This window comes from Drosophila biarmipes, chromosome 3R, assembly GCF_025231255.1.
Source record: "Drosophila biarmipes strain raj3 chromosome 3R, RU_DBia_V1.1, whole genome shotgun sequence".
In the NCBI taxonomy this organism is placed as follows: Eukaryota; Metazoa; Arthropoda; class Insecta; order Diptera; family Drosophilidae; genus Drosophila; species Drosophila biarmipes.
Window position 1 is genome coordinate 28,247,911 of NC_066616.1, and position 17,516 is coordinate 28,265,426.

At 49.2% G+C, this 17,516-nt stretch overlaps 3 protein-coding genes across 6 annotated transcripts; 2 read left to right on the top strand and 1 right to left on the bottom strand.

The window, feature by feature from the left end:
• The first annotated feature begins 80 nt into the window (after window positions 1–80).
• On the top strand, window positions 81–11,326 carry LOC108024576 (F-BAR domain only protein 2). Of its 4 annotated transcripts, XR_007764683.1 has the most exons (14): window positions 81–216; window positions 5,140–5,434; window positions 5,494–6,054; window positions 6,110–6,305; window positions 6,377–6,991; window positions 7,669–7,938; window positions 8,344–8,449; window positions 8,510–8,850; window positions 8,914–9,086; window positions 9,147–9,883; window positions 9,949–10,284; window positions 10,348–10,577; window positions 10,639–10,820; window positions 10,880–11,326. XR_007764683.1 is itself a non-coding variant. In XM_017094572.3 (13 exons), the coding sequence occupies exons 2-13, from the start codon at window positions 5,405–5,407 to the stop codon at window positions 10,734–10,736; spliced, it is 3,693 nt and encodes a 1,230-aa protein (XP_016950061.1). In that variant the 5' UTR covers window positions 81–216; window positions 5,140–5,404; the 3' UTR covers window positions 10,737–11,326. The 4 variants fall into 4 exon arrangements, 3 of the variants coding, with proteins under 3 accessions (XP_016950061.1, XP_016950062.1, XP_016950063.1); XM_017094572.3 differs by having other exon boundaries at window positions 10,639–11,326; XM_017094573.3 differs by having other exon boundaries at window positions 6,377–6,796; window positions 10,639–11,326.
• Window positions 94–5,026, top strand: LOC108024577 (lysine-specific demethylase 3B). Its single transcript, XM_017094576.3, has 2 exons — window positions 94–216; window positions 2,323–5,026. Exon 2 carries the CDS (start codon window positions 2,340–2,342, stop codon window positions 4,902–4,904), a length of 2,565 nt encoding a protein of 854 aa, XP_016950065.1. The 5' UTR covers window positions 94–216; window positions 2,323–2,339; the 3' UTR covers window positions 4,905–5,026.
• An 833-nt stretch (window positions 11,327–12,159) lies between the features above and the next one.
• LOC108024735 (tensin) lies at window positions 12,160–16,880 on the bottom strand. Its single transcript, XM_017094831.3, has 2 exons — window positions 14,596–16,880; window positions 12,160–12,800 (listed from the first exon to the last, which is right to left on the bottom strand). The coding sequence occupies exon 1, from the start codon at window positions 16,870–16,872 to the stop codon at window positions 14,674–14,676; it is 2,199 nt and encodes a 732-aa protein (XP_016950320.1). The 5' UTR covers window positions 16,873–16,880; the 3' UTR covers window positions 12,160–12,800; window positions 14,596–14,673.
• Window positions 16,881–17,516: the final 636 nt, after the last annotated feature.

The window sequence follows — 17,516 nt, forward strand, 5'->3', positions numbered from 1 at the left end:
TGGTGTAACCGCTAACCGCTTAGCAGAGTTTCGCACCGCGACCAGGGCTGCAACCATCTAATCGATAGTATCGCCTGGCTATCGACCTCAGTCCCGCTCTAGTTGCGCTTCGCTAATGAAAAATCGAATTTTTCGCCTCAAATCGACTGGAGTTTACACGGGCAAAGTATTACAGAAGTTAAACTCAAGGCGTTACACAACATGCAATAAGTAAATGTAAGTGAAGCGGCCGCCCCCCGCCCCAAGGCGGAGCAATCAGTGGCCGTGCACTTGGCTTGTTTGTTCTGTCCCTAAGCCACTTTGTATGCAGGAACGCCAAGTTTTCCGTGTGGGTGTGTGCGTGCGTGCGTGTGTGAGCGAGTGTGTGCTGGTGTTTGTAGCATTCAGTACACAAATTTAAATTGATAAAACTCGACAAAGGCAGCGGTTGTGAATTGCAGCGAATGCACTCCCCGCAGTGCGCCAAGTGCTTATTAATTGTGCATTTATCACGGCGAATTTGAGGAATTTGCACCTCTAAATAGGCGAGCCAAAGCAGATTCATTGAAAGCGGTCGCGCAGGAGGAGTGGGGGGAGGAGAAAACAAATCTAGAGCGATGTAGTAATGGCCAGTGTTGCCGAGCTGCTCGGAGGGGGTAGTGTGCAGTGTGCAGTGTAGCTACATAAATATTTATCTCCGCCGCCTTATCAGCCAGCATTATTGTCGAAGAAGCCAAGAAAGAGTGTGTACTCGGGCGTTGCAATTGTTTATGGGAGGCGCCGGGGCGGTTATATAAAGAGCAGGCCTTCATTGAATTAAAAGGTCAGCGAGTGAATTGATTGATCAATTCGGCTGGGCGCGAGGGGCGGTCAGAGGTGGCCGCTTCTTGTAGGGTTTTCTTCGCTCGCTTCTTCTGTTTTCCTGCTTTCTTCTCGTTTCTCTCTCTCTCCTCCCGCTTTTCGTAAGGCTTTTCTGCCCGTCGACGGTGAACGCCCAAAAACACAAACAAGTCTGTAAGTTTGTAGTGCAGTGTCGCTATGTGCGCCTACATGTACAGAGTGTTTTCTGCTTTTGGCTGCCGGGGTTAATTTATCGGTGTCGCCTCAATTATCCGGCCTGCTCGCCTTGCTCCCGGCCCGCTCTGCTGGACTCTCGGTGACACTTGTTGCCCCTGCTGCCCAAAACCCGGGTGCCCCATCCGTATCCCCCGGAAACCTTGTCATATCGTGCGATAACCTTTCGTTTGATTATCATGTTCCCTGTAAAAGTAACAACAAATAGCGGAATTTCGGTTCTCCCAACTCATTTGGATAGATTCTGGCGGGGCTTTATCAAGTAGTCCTCCAGTCTTTAGTTCGCGACGCCCATATTATGGCGATAAAGCGTGCATGTGGCCTTTATTTTTTATGGACAGTGTTTATCTTTAGCCCCGAGCACTCATAATTGCACATGTTTAGTTCTCCCCCCGAAAATAAATGATACAAAATGGCCACTATACTATATAATTGTGCTTTAAAACATTTATTTGACACTGTAACTATGACAACACACGTCGTATACGTGATTTTTTGATGAACCGCTCAATTATATTCCAACTTCTGGCCTAATTTATGGATTTCTCGTGATCTACTAGGGAAATAATAGCATGCTGATAAAGCAAGTCGGTAATGATTTGTTTATTTCCAAGTATTTATTTAGAAGCACCCAGTTTGATTGGGCTTTTATTTAAAGTAAACCAAGTTTACTGATAAAAGTATATAAGGGGATGACATCGAACCACAAGCTGTTTAAAAGCTAATTATATGGGCTGGTTATAAGTATTCGCATTAAATCGAACGAACTCAAGGTTTTAAAGGTTTTACTGTCGTATCTTTTAAGTACATTTCTAGATTATATGCAAATTAACTTAAGTACTAACACCTTAAGCCAATCTAAGCTAAGCTAACCTAGTTCTAAGCCTTTTCTGTGTGCCTGGTAATGTGGAGGCAGTGAGTAGTTGTGCTGTATTCTCTTGAAGCTCTGCTCTATTCATTTAAATGTGCGTGTGCATTGAAGAAGAAAGCCAACGAAAGTTGTTCGCCACATTACCGGCAATGTTGCAACACCGGACGCGCCTTGTAACCGTGTGCAAGATGCGCGAAAACCAACCGAACGCGAAAATAAAAACAAGTGGCCAGGCGCAAAGTAAACAAAACGTAGTGGAGAAAGAGCAGGGAGCACGGAGCAGCAGCCACCTCCTCATGGGAAGCATTACCAGGTCGCCAGTTGAAGACTTCGCACACAAAAACTCAAACCCCAACCTCGATCTTTCTTTTCTTTACTCTCTTTTTTCGATACCAAAGACAAAGAAGAACTCAAAATGTCGCAGAAAGAATTGGCAGCACTTGTCGCCTCCAGAACGAGCCGCAAGCGCACCGTGCCCTCTTCCGTCTCCCCAATGACCACTCGCTCGGAACCGAGATCTATTATCGAGATACATATATCCAATGACTCCTCGCCCACGAAGAGAGCTTGCCGGGAGGCGGAGAAGACGACTGCCAGGGCGGAACAGCCGCAGCGGCAGGAAGACGAGAGCCAGGGCCAAGTGCCCCCGCTGACCGAGGAGGAGCAGCAGCGGCACAATGAGTTCCGGACCAGTGGCTCGATATTCCTGCAAGATTTGCCTTGCTTCAAGCTGCAACAGACCCAGCCGCCTGCGGGTTCCTCGCCAATTCCCAAGTGTCGAGAGTGCCGCAGACGAAACCTGGCCACCAAGGAGGGTGAGACCAGCGCCGTAAGCGATGTCTACTGCCGGTTCTACGAATTCCGACGCCTGCAGTTCAACGAGAAGGGAGAGTTGGGCGTGGTCGGTTTCCCCAATCCCTACAGCGAACCCTCGCCGGAGGACATTGCCATTTGGCAGCCGGATAAAGATACGGCCCCGACAAGCGGCTATATGGACATACAGGTCTGCAGGTACATCCTGCTCCATGCAGGCGACCAGTTTTGCTATTTGTGGCGCCAGGAGGCGGAGGCTCTGCGGTTGCACCAGAATCCGGACGGCACCATCGCCTGGAAGAAGGCCGTGAAGGGCACTCGAGAGATATGCGACGTGTGTGACACCACGCTGTTCAACTACCACTGGACCTGTCGCAAGTGCGGCTTTGGCGTGTGCCTCGACTGCTTCAAGGATCGCAAGGAGGGACAGCGTCTGCGTCGTGCCGAGAACGCAGCCCAGAAGGGTTGCGACGAGTACCACTGGCTGCTGTGCACCGATCCCAGTGGGCCCCAGGAGCACGCCCTCACCGAGCTGATGCTGACCCAAATCATAGCCGGCGATGCCCTCAACGTCTTGGGCAGACTGCTGCACGAGGTGCGCACCTTGTGGCAGGTGCCACAGGTGTGCGGCTGTCTGCTGAGCAAGCAGGCGGTGGAGGACGCCCAGCTAAACGAGCTGATCCAGGATATGATTAAGGAGTCGCAGTTGAAGCAGCACACCAGCTTCTCGTCGCTGGCCTCCGAGCAGAAGCTACACCAGCAGCAGCGCCTCGATCAGTTGCATGCCAAGAAGCTGGAGTTCGCCAGGGAGCGCGGCATAGATTACGTGCCAGGCAGAGTTTGGACCAAGGAGACCTTAGGAAAGGACCCCATTACCACGGCCTTTGACAATTTTAAGCACATTAACTTTCTGCGGAAGGGATTGGCCGGTTTGAGGAGGTTCCTTCCACCCAGAGCCATGACTTTGGCCCACTCCACCCAGTTGGCACCAGGAGTCCCTCACGAGTGGCTCTGCGATGGCAAGCTGCTGCGCCTCACTGACGCCATGCATCCGGATAATCGAGTCCTTTACCAGGAGGTTTGGAAATGCGGCCAGCCCGTGATGATCTCGGAGGTGGCTCGCTCTTTGAACTTGGACTTGTGGCATCCACAGGCCTTTTGCCGCGACTTTGGCGACAAGCCCAATGATCTTATTAATTGCTTGAATGGAAATCTGGTGCCCAATCAGCCCATGCGACATTTTTGGGAGGGCTTTCAGTGCATGAACAAGCGTCTGCTGGATGCCCATGGCAAGCCCATGCTCTTGAAGCTCAAGGATTGGCCGCCCGGTGATGACTTTGCCGAAATACTTCCCACCAGGTTTGCTGATCTGATGAAGGGTCTGCCCATGCCGGAGTACACTTTGCGAACGGGCAACCTAAACATAGCCAGCTGTTTGCCCAAGATGTTTGTGCCACCCGATTTGGGACCGAAGATGTATAACGCCTACGGCTCGGCCTTGCACCCGGATAAGGGCACAACCAATCTTCACTTGGACATATCAGACGCAGTCAACATAATGGTTTATGTGGGGATTCCCCAGGATGGGGACACTAAGCCGCAGCTGGCGGCCACACAGAAAGCCATAGCTCTTGGCGGATGTGATTACATTACTAGAGCTCGTTGCCAATCGCCAGATGTGTTGCCAGGCGCCCTATGGCACATCTTTCCCGCTCGTGATGCGGATAAAATAAGGGATTTACTTAACCGCGTGACCCTGGAGAAGGGCTTCCGCCTGGAGCCCGATCATGATCCCATTCACGACCAGAATTGGTATTTGGATGACAAGCTGCGCGCTCGATTGTTCAAGGAATACGGCGTGGAGGGGCATCCCATTGTCCAGTGCTTGGGAGATGCTGTTTTCATACCCGCTGGCGCACCACATCAGGTCCAGAATCTCCACAACTGCATCAAGGTGGCCGAGGACTTTGTCTCGCCGGAGAACATCACCCACTGCTACCATCTCACCCACGAGTTCAGAAGACTTTCGCACTCCCACACGAATCACGAGGACAAGCTGCAGATCAAGAACATTATCTACCATGCCATCAAGGATTGCTGCACCATCCTCACCAGAGCTCTGGACGAGCGAATCGATGCGGAAATGGAAAAGCTTAAAGCCGTTTAGATTTCACTATCATATTTCATGTTTTTAGTTTTTTTTTCTTTACAGCAAATTATTTGCCTTCGTGTTCTAACCTTTAAGATTTTAATTTGTCAAAAATTCAATAAATACGTACTTAAAAACAATGCTGTTTATATAATTAATGGCCTTAGGGTAGTATGATAATCTTAGCCAGCTATTTTATAACTTAAGAATTTATTGTTTATTTGATATTAATCTTTTTAAATGAACTCCTTAGTATCAACATAGCAAACACTAAGCCCACAAGATACTCGCCAGCGACAAATGCCCATGCATGCTGAGGACGGAACTGAAACTGATGATGAGGAGTCCATCCCAGACAGACTGTAGCATCGTAAAGATCGTACTACTAACCGGAGGCCCCTAGAGAAGTCAAGTCAATTACAACGCCAGAAAGCCTTTTACGTATATTGAGAGTGGAGAAGGAAACTAAAAGTTTTGCTAAACTAGCCTAGAGATTGAAAATTAAGAATACAATTAAGATGACGGTGGATTTCAACGATTATTTTTGGGTAATACTAAAAACTTGAAGTTCGTATATTAGATAATTGAACTAACACCTAATTTACAGGGCGAGAAGAACAATGGCTACGATGTCCTGTACCACAACATGAAGTTTGGCCTGGTGGCCAGCAAGGAGCTGTCCGAGTTTCTGCGCGAGAAGTCCAACATAGAGGAGCAGAACTCGAAAATGATGTCCAAGCTGGCCCACAAGGCTGGAACGCTAAACAGTACATTTGCTCCCGTCTGGACCATACTGCGTACGTCGGCGGAGAAGCTATCCACTCTGCACCTGCAGATGGTGCAAAAGCTCACCGAGCTGGTCAAGGATGTCGCCAAGTACGCCGACGAGCTGCATAAGAAGCACAAGTCCGTCAAGGAGGAGGAGAGCCAGACGCTCGAGTGTGTTCAAGCCATCCAAACGTCGACGGTGGCGGTGCAAAAGTTGCGCGACCTTTACGCCAGCAAGGTGCAGGAGTTAGAGAAGTTGCGCAAGGACAACGGATCGCACAAGGATGCCGAAAAGCTGGAGAGCAAGCTAAAGAAACTGCAGGAGGAGTACAAGGCCTTGTTGGATAAACATAACCCGATCAAGAACGAATTCGAGAGACGCATGACACAGACCTGCAAGGTAAAAACAATTGAAATTAATTATAAGATAAACTAAATTGTGTATTTTTTTCCAGCGCTTTCAAGAGATTGAGGAGGTGCATCTTCGTCAGATGAAGGAGTTTCTGTCCACCTACCTGGAAATGCTGCAGAACAATCACGACATGGTGGGTCAAGTACATTCCGACTTTAAGAGGCAGTTTGTTGACATGTCTGTGGATAAACTGCTGGAGCAGTTTGTGCTGAACAAGTACACGGGTCTGGAGAAGCCAGGTATGTTGCTTAAGAGAAAAGCTTTATTATTAGGGGTTGTATAGCCAACGCTTACTGTATTCTTTTTGCAGAAATGCCTGAACTGGAGTATGTGACTCTGTCAAGTGGCTCTCGGCTCCAGCAGCCCCAGGTCTCGGCCACCGCATCCAACTCGAATTCGGCCACCAGCATTCAGGCAGCTCTGCGGGCCGGAAATGCAGCGGCTACAGCCTCCGGAAGCGTGGTGTCCATGGACCAGCGGGGCGATGCCTTGGCGGCCATCTCTCTTGGCAGCGGCAGTGCAGCCAGCGGTAGTATTCCCTACGCCGAGGATCCGATACTGGGAGCCATGGGTTCGCCGCGTCCCACATCACCGGACATGCTGGCGGGAGCGAATGCCTCGGTGGGACCATCGCAGCCGGCTGGTGGAGCCACGTCCACGGTGAAGAGCCTGCGATCCTGGTTTTTGCCCACTGCCAAGCCACAGACTTCGACTGGAGCCGGAAACTTTGGTATGAGCGGATACGGAAGTGGCAGCACCAACAACAATACAACCACCACGACAACAACAACAGCAAGCAACAGTAGCCACAACTTGAACACCAACAACACCACAGCAACAACTACAACAGCAACAACTGGCACGAACAATCTCACCACCAATATCACCAAAAATTCCCCTAATTCTGAGGATACTAGCAATCAAGGTTCATTCTCTTTGATTTTAATTGGTTTTAGTTTTTATTTCCTTATTTTTGGGTTACCACATTTTATGGTTCAAGTTTCTTCTGTGTATTTGTAATGTCTATCTATCTATCTATTATGTTTTATAGTTTTTGTATATATTAATGTGCGTGTCACAGGTTTACCTTCGGTCTAAAATTGCATCTGATTTTGTGGTTTAAAATGTTGTTACTTACAATTTTTTAACACATACAAAAATCGCTAAACAATGTTTTGTGAAGTAGTAGGAAGTGAAAACTGAATTCTGCTTTTATGATCAGTTTCTGTTTTGTGTTTTACATGTATATAATTTTATACAGTTCTATTTATTTTTATTTGAAACCTATATAGTTTTTAGTTGATTACTATCTGAAATTGTACACTCAAACACCAGCCAATCAATCAGACATTTCGCGGGACTTTTCACCTAAATACTGCACATCAACTCGCACACACAAACGCCATAAAGCCATCGAACTAACAGCACTAACTACTAGCATTCTAATCTCTATGCTTTTCTCCGTCTTATTTCCGTCTTCCACGCTTTGTACACAACCATCGCATCCACCAATGCTCATCCCAATCATCCAACATCCATCATCCATTGTCCATCATCCACTCATCCGTGCACCGATCGACTAATCGAAATCAAAAACTTTAGATCAGGCACAGCAGCAGCAGCCGGCAGAGTCCTTAACCCCAACCGCAAGTGCCACTGCGATTGCAACGACGGCGGGTGCGCCTGGCAAAAAGCAATTGAACGCAACGACAAGCGAGCAGCAGCTATCGAAATCATTAAATGAGCAAGAGCACCTACAACAGACTGCAGCGGCTACGGCAGCAACATCTGCGGCAGCAGCAACAACCGCCACAACGACAACGTCCAGACGTGCAACGTCACTTTTAAATATATTCACATCAAACTCTCAGGGTAAATGATACAAGAATGTCAATGAAATGAAAGTGATTGGCCCCCATTTCACCATCCCCCCTCCCCCGACTACTAAAACACCTGTACAACTCCACCACCCAAGAAAAAATTGCATGTTTCTAGGCTTAATGTGTATATTTAAAGGCTTTTCTGTGTGCTCAACTTCTTGTCCTCGTTTAACCTTCAACCATTTTAAAAGCACTTTACGGCGGTGTTTGAGTTCTGAGTTCTGAGGAAGGCATTACATTTAAGTTTCAACTGTGAACTGTTCTATTCCATCACCAAAGTCTTGACACTGAAGTGTTGAGGCTTCACCTTCTTCATGTGTGATCTATTAGACTTTAGCTCGCTTAATAAGTCAGCTAGGATGTGTTTTTATTAATCTCATTTACATTTCGCCGGCAGTCTCTGGCATTTTACGCAGTCGCCGCGACAAGACAAAAACCAAAAAGGCTAAGAAAAAGAAAGACAACGAGGCCGCCGAGCACATACAGGAGGAAGGTCTCACCAGGTGGGTTTAAAAACCAACCATAACTTCAAACTTCTTTAACTTCTACACCTCATTTTCCAGCTTGGAGCGTGCCAACAACACGCTGCTGGACTATGACGACCATGGGCGCAGCATGAAGACCCAGAATTCCAGTGGCAGTAGCGCAGGTGGTGGCCTGGCCGCCCTGTCAGTAACCTCGGCTCAAGGAAGCGTGGACTCGGCGGGAGCCAGCAGCATGGGCGGCAGCGGAGTGGCCACCGGTGCCAGTGGCAGCCTGCCCAATGCAAGTGCTCTCACCAACTCGGCCTCCACCACAGCTCCGGGCGCCACAAGTGGCACTGGAACGGGCTACGAGGTGGATGAGGAGGGCTTCAGCATACAGCCGGCCAAGGAAATAGCGTGGGAAGAGGGCCAGGATAAATGTGAGCCCCTAAATTGAAACATCTCTATGTATTTTGTACAACATAAATGGCAAACTATTTCAGCAGGCAGTTTCTACTCCGACTCGGATACGGATTCGGACAATGACAAGCAGGAGCGGCGAATCCATGTGAGCATCAAGCCCTTGAAGAATGGCCAGGCGCCCATGTCGGCCAGCGTGGATGAGCTGCGGGCCACCGTGGAGAATATTTCGCTGTCTCCAACTGGAGTATTTTCGGTAAGTACACCTACTTTTTAAAAGAACTTAGAGTTAATCAAAGATCTTCACCGGAAACAGCATCACAGCCAACAGTTGCAGGCAGCCCGAGGAGCTCCGGCGTCGCGTCAGCAGTCCCCGGAGATATCGAATGCCTCCACACCCACGGCCAGTGTGCATCCCTATGCGCCGCTGCAGAGTCCCACGCTGTCCAACAATAACAACGCCAACAACACGGCCAACAGTCGGTATGCGGATCTGGGCGACATCTTCTCGGAGCTGGGCGATATGAGCATGTCGGCGCCGTCATCGGCAACGTTGGGAAAACCTCCTGGCAGACAGATACCCACACCTACGTCAGCGTCTGCAGGTGGCAGCATAGCCATACCAAGGCCGCCCTCACGGCGCTCTGATATGATTGCCATCGGACCGGCGGCCACTGGGACTGCACCGGGTCGCGGCAGAATGTCCCCGGCTCCGGTGTCGACGGCAATGAATAGAGCCGAGAGCATTGGCAGCCTGGAGTTTCGCACGGCCATCGGGGGAGTGGGCTCCTCGCGCGGACCATCTCCACTCACAATTGGTATTTCGGACACCATACCGCTGGCGGTGGCATTCCACGAGATCATACACGCCTATTTCCGGGGCAGCGACGAGTCGCGCTGCCAGGTGAAGGTGTCCGGTGATATGATGCTATCATTCCCAGCTGGCATTGCCGGCCTGTTAGCCAATAACCCCAATCCAGCCAAGCTGGGTTTTCGCATTAAGCACGTTCAGAATCTGGAGAACCTGGTGCCCAATGGAAAGCTGGTGCAGATGTAAGTTGTGGGATGTTCTTTATTCTTGTATGGCAATCTAAAATCTTCTTACCGACTATTTACAGCGATCGCCAGCAGTCGAGCACGGTGAGCACCATGCTGGAATTCAATATGGGCGCCTTGACGGCCCTGCTGCGAAGGCAGGCGGAGAACAACCCGACCGCCTCCTACTTCAACGTGGATATACTCAAGTACCAGGTGCGCACCAAGCCGGGGGCCAGCTCGTGTCCCTTCCAGCTGGTCAGCTACTGGAAGTGCGAGTCCAGCTACACGGCCCTCAAGGTGGACTACAAGTACAATAACCACGCCATGGCCAATGCCTCGCCTTTGCTAAATGTCACGCTCTCGGTGCCCGTCAATGGCTCCGTGCGCAATGTCCAGTCCAAGCCGCATTCCGCCTGGTAGGGAAATATCGTTTGGAAATTCAATTTAGATAGATAACATATCCATTAATCCACTTCCAGGCTGGGTGAATCGAATCGTTTGGTGTGGAACTTCACGGACATCTCTCAGAACTCGCAGGACGGCGGCGTGGGCACTCTGCGGGCGCGCCTGGAGCTCAACGATGGCCCCTCCACGCCGGCGCTCCTGGCCACCCAGTTCAACTGCGAGGGCACCACCCTCTCGGGCATCGAGTTCGAGCTCCAGGGCAGTGGCTATCGCTTATCGCTGGTCAAGCGGCGATTCGTTTCCGGTGCGTTTGAGCAGATATACAGTGCCTGTGAGAGGTGTAATAACGCTTTTTGCCATTTCAGGAAAGTATGTGTGCGAGGGCGATGGCATTCGCAGTGGCGCCACGCCCACGCCTCCGTCGGTGGGCTCCACCAGTCCGTATTCGGCAAAGTCAAATTAGTTGCTCCCCCATTCCAGTGGACGGCAAATGGGAACGGAAAATGGCAATATGGCAATAGGCTCGTGAAAAACTAGAGAAAATTTTGTAACTAATCTTAAATATGGGACAACACACGTACACACAACTAAAGCATATTTAATTAGGCACAGGAACAGAGGAGCCCTCTTGGTTTTCTTCGAGCTTTTTATTATCACCCCCTAATGCTGAATTCAGTTTTGATAGCATGGAGCGGAAGGGGAATTGATAAACGCAAGTTCTATCATTCGCATTCCACCTAATGAAATCGAAAGCGAATCGAAATTGCGGCCTATTATGTATTTTTATACACACAAAATTGTGTTTCTCACGCGAAACGTGTTGAATCTGCCTGCTGTCTGCGAAATCTGGATGTATTATTTGTTATATATATACGTGCGCGAGTATATATTATTAAAGTGTATTTATTATGTTTAACTGAATACGATGTAAACGAATGATTGTATGTAGCTATGTAGATATCTGAAAACCACACACACCGAACGTTGATTTTATGTTCACTTTTGTACACACAACCAAATCCAAATGTATTAAATGTAAGATACAAACCTGCATTGCGTCTCGCCTCGAATCTCAATGGATGTGGCTGTTTCTTTCGTCACCGGGCGTCTGGATAAGGAGTTTTTCGCCGCTTGTCGTTTCTCCGGCGATCAATTAATTATCGAATTTAGGCAAAGAACATGACAAACTGGTTTCGCTCTCGACAAGGTGCCATACATATGTATGGGAAATTAGCAGTCCGTCGAAAATAGAATGAACACGGAATGCTGAAATCAAAATCATTAAAATGTGGGTGCCCAGTTCGCGCTGGGGAGCATTAGCCTAAAATTTAGTTTGTAAGCCTCTCGGCTGTAAGAATCTTTCGATGAAAAGCGTGGGGCAGCTGTCGTTGTGCTAATGCTACTGAAAGGCGGTGACGTCAGGCCGCCCCACAAATTGATCTCAAGGTCGAGTCGACGGACGCGTTTTCATTTCACTTGGCACACTTGACTGCGGGCTGCCTCAAAATATGTTATTGCATTTGCCCATTAAGCGAGATACTTGTGGCCTGTATCTTGTATCTTCTGGATCGGCCCCAAGTGAATCCAATTGATGGAAAGGGTGACTGACTGGAGCAGTGCAAAAGGCGCTGCTCACTTTCCACAGTGGTTAGCTGGCCATAGAGATCGCGTCGCGGGCAGACGATAAGATTAAATTTCTAAACAATTGTTGTGTATTGTGTGTATTGCCCGTGGGTACATATGTAAACTATTAATTGTTCAACAAAAGCCAGCCAGCCAGCACACGGGCCCGTTGATATATGACATTTACAGCCCTGAAATGTAGAACGCAGTGTCTGTGTTGCTAGTTGGATAACCAATTATTACCAGATGCAGATTAAAAAGCCTTCTATCCATTTAACAACATTGCACTTTATTCATATTGACTGCATTAGTAGAGCTTAAGCGTACACACATATTCATATGGATATTACTGGTATAAATTAGGGAGCAGCTGCCTGGTATGGCCTGCCCTTTTGGGTTTTATTCAACAACTTTCTAGACTAACATTAATGGGTTCAGGCTTATGCGCTAGATTAGTTTAGTTATCAAAACACACAATATATACACCGCCAAAGTGCTTTCGCCTATGAACCCTCAACTCAGTGGCTCAACCTCTAAACAGTGGCTCGAGATTCCTTGCAGTGGTTCCCTCTGAGAGTTATATAATCTTCATGGGCTTTGTTAATACCCAGGGCGTATAGACAACAATGAATGGGTGTTATCAGACTCGAGGGCCCACTTGTCCCACTGTTCGTTTGGCAAATTCGAGTTGATAATTCACATGTGTGCCGGGTACATATGTTTAGCTTTGCCATAAATATCGCCGCCTTCCGAGTGTGTGCGTGTCTAAATAAACTACGGCTGACATCATTTCTGTTAACTCATTATATCGCAAGACACGGTTTCGTAAAGTGATTAGTTAGTACATCCTACAGCACTGGGCCCGGCATCCACCTCCTCCGCAAAGGCGACTGAATCCATTGGCCTGCAAGAGAGATGAGAGCAGAAATTCGGTTTAAATCGCAGCAAAACAAGCTCGTAAATTCCAATCTGCCATATATGTGGGGTGTACGCGTATAATTGCTTAATTGCGGATCAAATAGATCATTCGATGCGAGCAAACAATGGGGGCCCCTCTTTCCAATATTAATATTATTTTATTTTTAGACCCCTCCGCGGGCTCTATGTACACTAACTCCCATCCGAACCTCGTCGGGAGTGGAATAAATGGAAAAAATAAACCCAGACGTGCCTGGAATAGGGGTTTCTGTGCGGTTTTTCTAAAATGCGCAATTGACGCCCGCCCCCGGCCGCTTCGTTTGAATTTATTTCAACTTTTGCGCTATATACAGACCTAAAATCGATTTCTACGAACCTCTGTTTATTTGCATACGCCGCCCCATAGCCTCTGGCGGAGGAAAAATTCCGAAAATTCAAGGTGGAATCGCTTGAACTTTTGAGAATGTTCTCGGTGAGATCTCTTACTCTAATCAAGTGATTCCAAAATATGTATCTTTAAGGCTAAACAAACAACGCGGCAATAACTATAAACTTGTCTGTGGGCAGATCTTTTTTTAGCCAAATGTTCGCCTCTTTCATTATAGACCAGCGGATCACCTGGCGGCCTGATAGCGAATATGGGGGGCTAGCATGGCACTGCACAGTTAGGAGCTTTGGCCTTATCAGACGACCTCGGCACATGACCGTGGAACCGGGGGAAATTAATCAAATCGAAGGAAAGGCCCAGCAGGGCCGCCGCCTGGGTGCGGTCCTCCAGCATTTGGCAGGTTCTTCGATACCGATTCCCATCCCAGAATCGAATCCCCATCATTTATGGGCGACTGACTCATGACAGAGACTTCCGTTGCGAAAAACGTGTAGCTTCTATGTGGCGCTTGTATATATATACACACAGATGTCTGGCTGTGTGTGCCCGGCAGTATATGGAAACCGTTGGGCAAACAAACAGCCAGGGCGTTATGTAAAATAAACAAAACCAAGACGAACCCCACGGAAGGGCCCCGGAAACCGAAGCGTTTTTAATAGTTTTCCCATTTGCAGCGCAGAACGATGATGGGTTTACAGTGACAACTTGGTAGGGCAAATATTGGACTTTGGGCGGCGAAAGGGGTTCTACGAGGAAAGCCAGCGAAAGATGGCAGAATGTGTAGTTCCGAAAGCACAACTAAGGTCTATTTTAAAACAAACAACAGGGAAAGTCTCTCTAAAAATAAAGATGTCTCAACCAAGTCGCGGAAACATTTTGTTTTAGACAAACACATATAGGATGCTTAAAACAAATTAGTGCGGAAAGCAAATGGTTTCACAGAAGTAACCTATGCATAAAAAGTTAGTATAGTTGATAAGTATCTCAAATAGTTGATAACTTTTTCAAGAGCTTTTTCTAGAAACCTTGGACAACGAATATTCTAATGATAAAACCAGTAGGAATATATTCTATTTGATTTTCAAAAATTAATAATTATACATATTTTCTAATTTCCTAATCTAATAATAAAAATTGTATCTATAAATTAAATAATATTATTTTTCAAATTTGACTTTAGGATTTGCTTGTTCAAAAATACCTTTTTTAGAATTTTTATAACATAACCTTATTATTTATTAAATTTTCAAACATTGGTTTTTGCAACTCTTAGAACTTCCTGTCCTTCTTTCCGAAGGACCACTGTAATCGGCAATTACGCCTCCCAAGGCCGGGCCGCACCCAAAAATGCTCTTTTATGACCCCACAAAACTGCACCCGTCATGCGTCTCACCTGCCTGTGCGCCACTCCACTCCGCGTGGAAAGTGGAACCCTGCCCGCTGACCTGTTGACCCTTGCCGCGCCCCCTGCCTACAGGACGTAGTTGCGCAGCTTTTCGGTGGGCAGCGTTCGATTGGCAAAGGAGACGATGGCCGCCGCCGGCTGGCTGACGGACAAATCGCAGAAGACATGGCACTGGTTGTCCGTGGAGCTGTGCGACCTCCTGGCCACGAACGCGAAGATGGTCTTCTTGTCCAGCTCGCCCTCGCCGGTCCACATCCGGTTCTCCGGATCGATGGCACAGTGCGAGATGACATCCGCCGTGTAGTGCTTGCGGAAGAACTTCTTCCTGGTGTTATCCGTCAGAGTAATCCCCTGCGAGGAGACCTTGAAGTGCACCTCCGTGGGCTGCGGCGCGGGATGCAGGGCGTACATCTGCCGGATGGCCTTGCGGATGGCCTCATTGCCGGTCAGCGATTCCGTGTCGCAGGAGTAAAGCCACAGTACATTGGTGGCCGCCCCGTGGGCGAGCAGATGCTGCTGGGCCGGCGTGGTGGCCCTCACCGGAGGCACTATGTCCCGATCGGGCAGCCGGAGCAGGCAGGGCAGCGCCAGCTGGTTTATGGAATGCTCGAAGACCAGTGCAGACAGTGAAGTGAACACCGGCTCGTCATCGCAGCCCTTCAGATGCACTCCCCCCTTGGTGGGTTCGATGAGGAAGTGACGCACGAGCTCCTGCGAACCAGCCGGTGGCTGGGCCACCCGCACCACCAGGCCATAGGAGTCCTTGTACGTGGTGGAATCCCGCACCAGGAAGGTGCCCGGCTGGGCGGAGGCCAGCAGGGCGATGGCATCCTCGCGCGTCAGATTGGGCTTGTACCAGAACTTGGCCGAACTCCGGGCGAATCTCACGGAGTCGGCGTGCACCTCCAGCGGCTGCGGCGCAAGTGGCACTCCGCGGCGTGGCCCTGTTTGGTAGATGGCCTCCGGGGGCAACTGGGTCGTTGCCGACGGGGACGAGGAGGATGATGACGATGCCCCAAAAGGAGTGCGCGGCGTGACCGGAAAGGCGGGCGTTTCTGGCCTGCTGGTGGGACTAGGCGTCGTCATCTGCGGCTGGCCATTGGTATTTGGGTTGCTCACTCTCTTCGTGCTGGTGGCATAGATGGGCGAAGCTGGTGCTGGAGCTGGAGCCGCAGCTATGGCCGGCAATGGCAGCGGCGAGGTGGACTTGGATGTCGATGTGGATGCGGAGAGATCGCGACGTGTGCGCGTGAGTGTCTCCTCCAGGTGGTTCTGGCCATAAACGGCGCCCAGTTGCTCCAGCGGCTGGCGTTTGTGGGTCGTTTCCAAGCTGTTAATTGTGTGATAATTGCGTTCCATGGTCCGGCGATTGACCACGCCATCTGGCACATCCTGCTCCAGTCGCAGATCCTCGAACTGGATGTTCCGCGTGGTATAGGGAGTGGGCTCCGGCTTGACATCATCCAGGTTCAGGTTGAACTCGAAGTCGTAGTTGTATTTGCTGGACTGACCATTCGAGGGGCTCTTTCGGTACAGGGTGCCATTGCCATTGCTGCCATTCCTCAGCCCGCTGCCATAGGAATCGCTGGGATAGTACTGCCGCTGGGGCGGTGGAGGAGCTACTCTGGCCCGCTCCCGCTCCCCGGACGACGAGGACGACTCCCTGTCCAGGCTCCTATACTCGTTGTAGACCTTCTCCCGTCGCTCCCGCAGCAGCTGCTCGAAGTTGTCCCGCAGCGGGGTCGGAGTCGTCGGCGCCGCGCTGCTCGACCTGTAGTGGTACGTGTTGGCAATGGTGTTGGTGTTCGTCGAGCTGGTGGGACTGCCGCCTTGGCCCAGCGTTTTGCGCACCAGCAAAGGGCTCGTCAGGCGGGCGGGCGGCTTTATCATATCGCCTCCCGAACTCCCATTATTATTGGTAGCACTGGTGGTATTGGTAGTATTGGTGCCAAAATCAAAGTCTAGAAAACTATCCGCCCGCGTCGGCGTTGGCGTTTTGCGCAGCGGCGTCGGTGTTTTGGCTATCCCATAGCTGAACGGCAGAGAGTTCTCGCGCGCGTGATAAGGTATGCCGTTGCCATTACCATTGCCATTGGCGGTTCCAGTGCCACCGCCAGCGCCACTTATATAGCCATTTCCATTCGCCTGCCCATTGCCATTCGCATTATAGTTTTTATAGTAATTATTGTTATTATTGGCCGCGGTGTATTGGTATTGGTACTTGTGGTCGGCGGCAGCAGCGCTTTCTTCGTACGGCGACCGCATTGTTTCGCGAATTCCAAAAGACTGATTGAAAAAATCGAGAAGATACAACTCGAGCCGTAGAGTGGCGCTGCGCTCTCTCGCGCGGCTCTCTATCTGAGTATCCGCGTATCTCGCTCACGGCGTTTGTTGGCCAACAAACAGCGAGGCAACCTCCTCGGTGTGAGTGGGCACAGTGGGCTAGGCTCTACTCCATCTAAGTCATATTCAAAAATATATTTTTTGACTAGGTAACCAACCTGGCGTATGAGCAATTTTTGTTGCTTGCTTAGGATTACAGTGCGTATGAGCAATGTGCGTATTTTTATTTTTTTTTTTTACCCAATTAAAAGTAAAAATTGTCCATCTTAACTAGTAAAATTAATGCAATATTTTTCTTTCATTTGGTAATCCATTTTAAATATTGTTCATTTCCACTAACTAAAGCAAACCCCTTCATATATTACAAAAGTGAGAGAAAAACAAAAAAATAATCCCTGTAAATATTGCAAAAGTGAGAAAACAACATACTCTCAACATACAATCCTCTTAAATATTGAAATTTTACAACGTTAAGAGTATACGCCCACTGTGCCTGCACAAACACACGGCCACAAGGTGTTGGAAGCCAAGAGAGATCGCTCCATTAGAGAGGAGCTTGCGAGAGC

Excerpts from the sequence above, each read along its gene's own strand:
- LOC108024577 (XM_017094576.3), top strand. The coding sequence starts at position 2,340 with ATGTCGCAGAAAGAATTGGCAGCACTTGTCGCCTCCAGAACGAGCCGC.
- LOC108024576 (XM_017094572.3), top strand. The coding sequence starts at position 5,405 with ATGACGGTGGATTTCAACGATTATTTTTGG. Across the intron at positions 7,939-8,343 it reads ATTCACATCAAACTCTCAGG|TCTCTGGCATTTTACGCAGT; the intron begins GTAAATGATACA and ends TTTCGCCGGCAG. Across the intron at positions 9,087-9,146 it reads CTCCAACTGGAGTATTTTCG|CATCACAGCCAACAGTTGCA; the intron begins GTAAGTACACCT and ends CACCGGAAACAG.
- LOC108024735 (XM_017094831.3), bottom strand. The coding sequence starts at position 16,872 with ATGCGGTCGCCGTACGAAGAAAGCGCTGCTGCCGCCGACCACAAGTAC.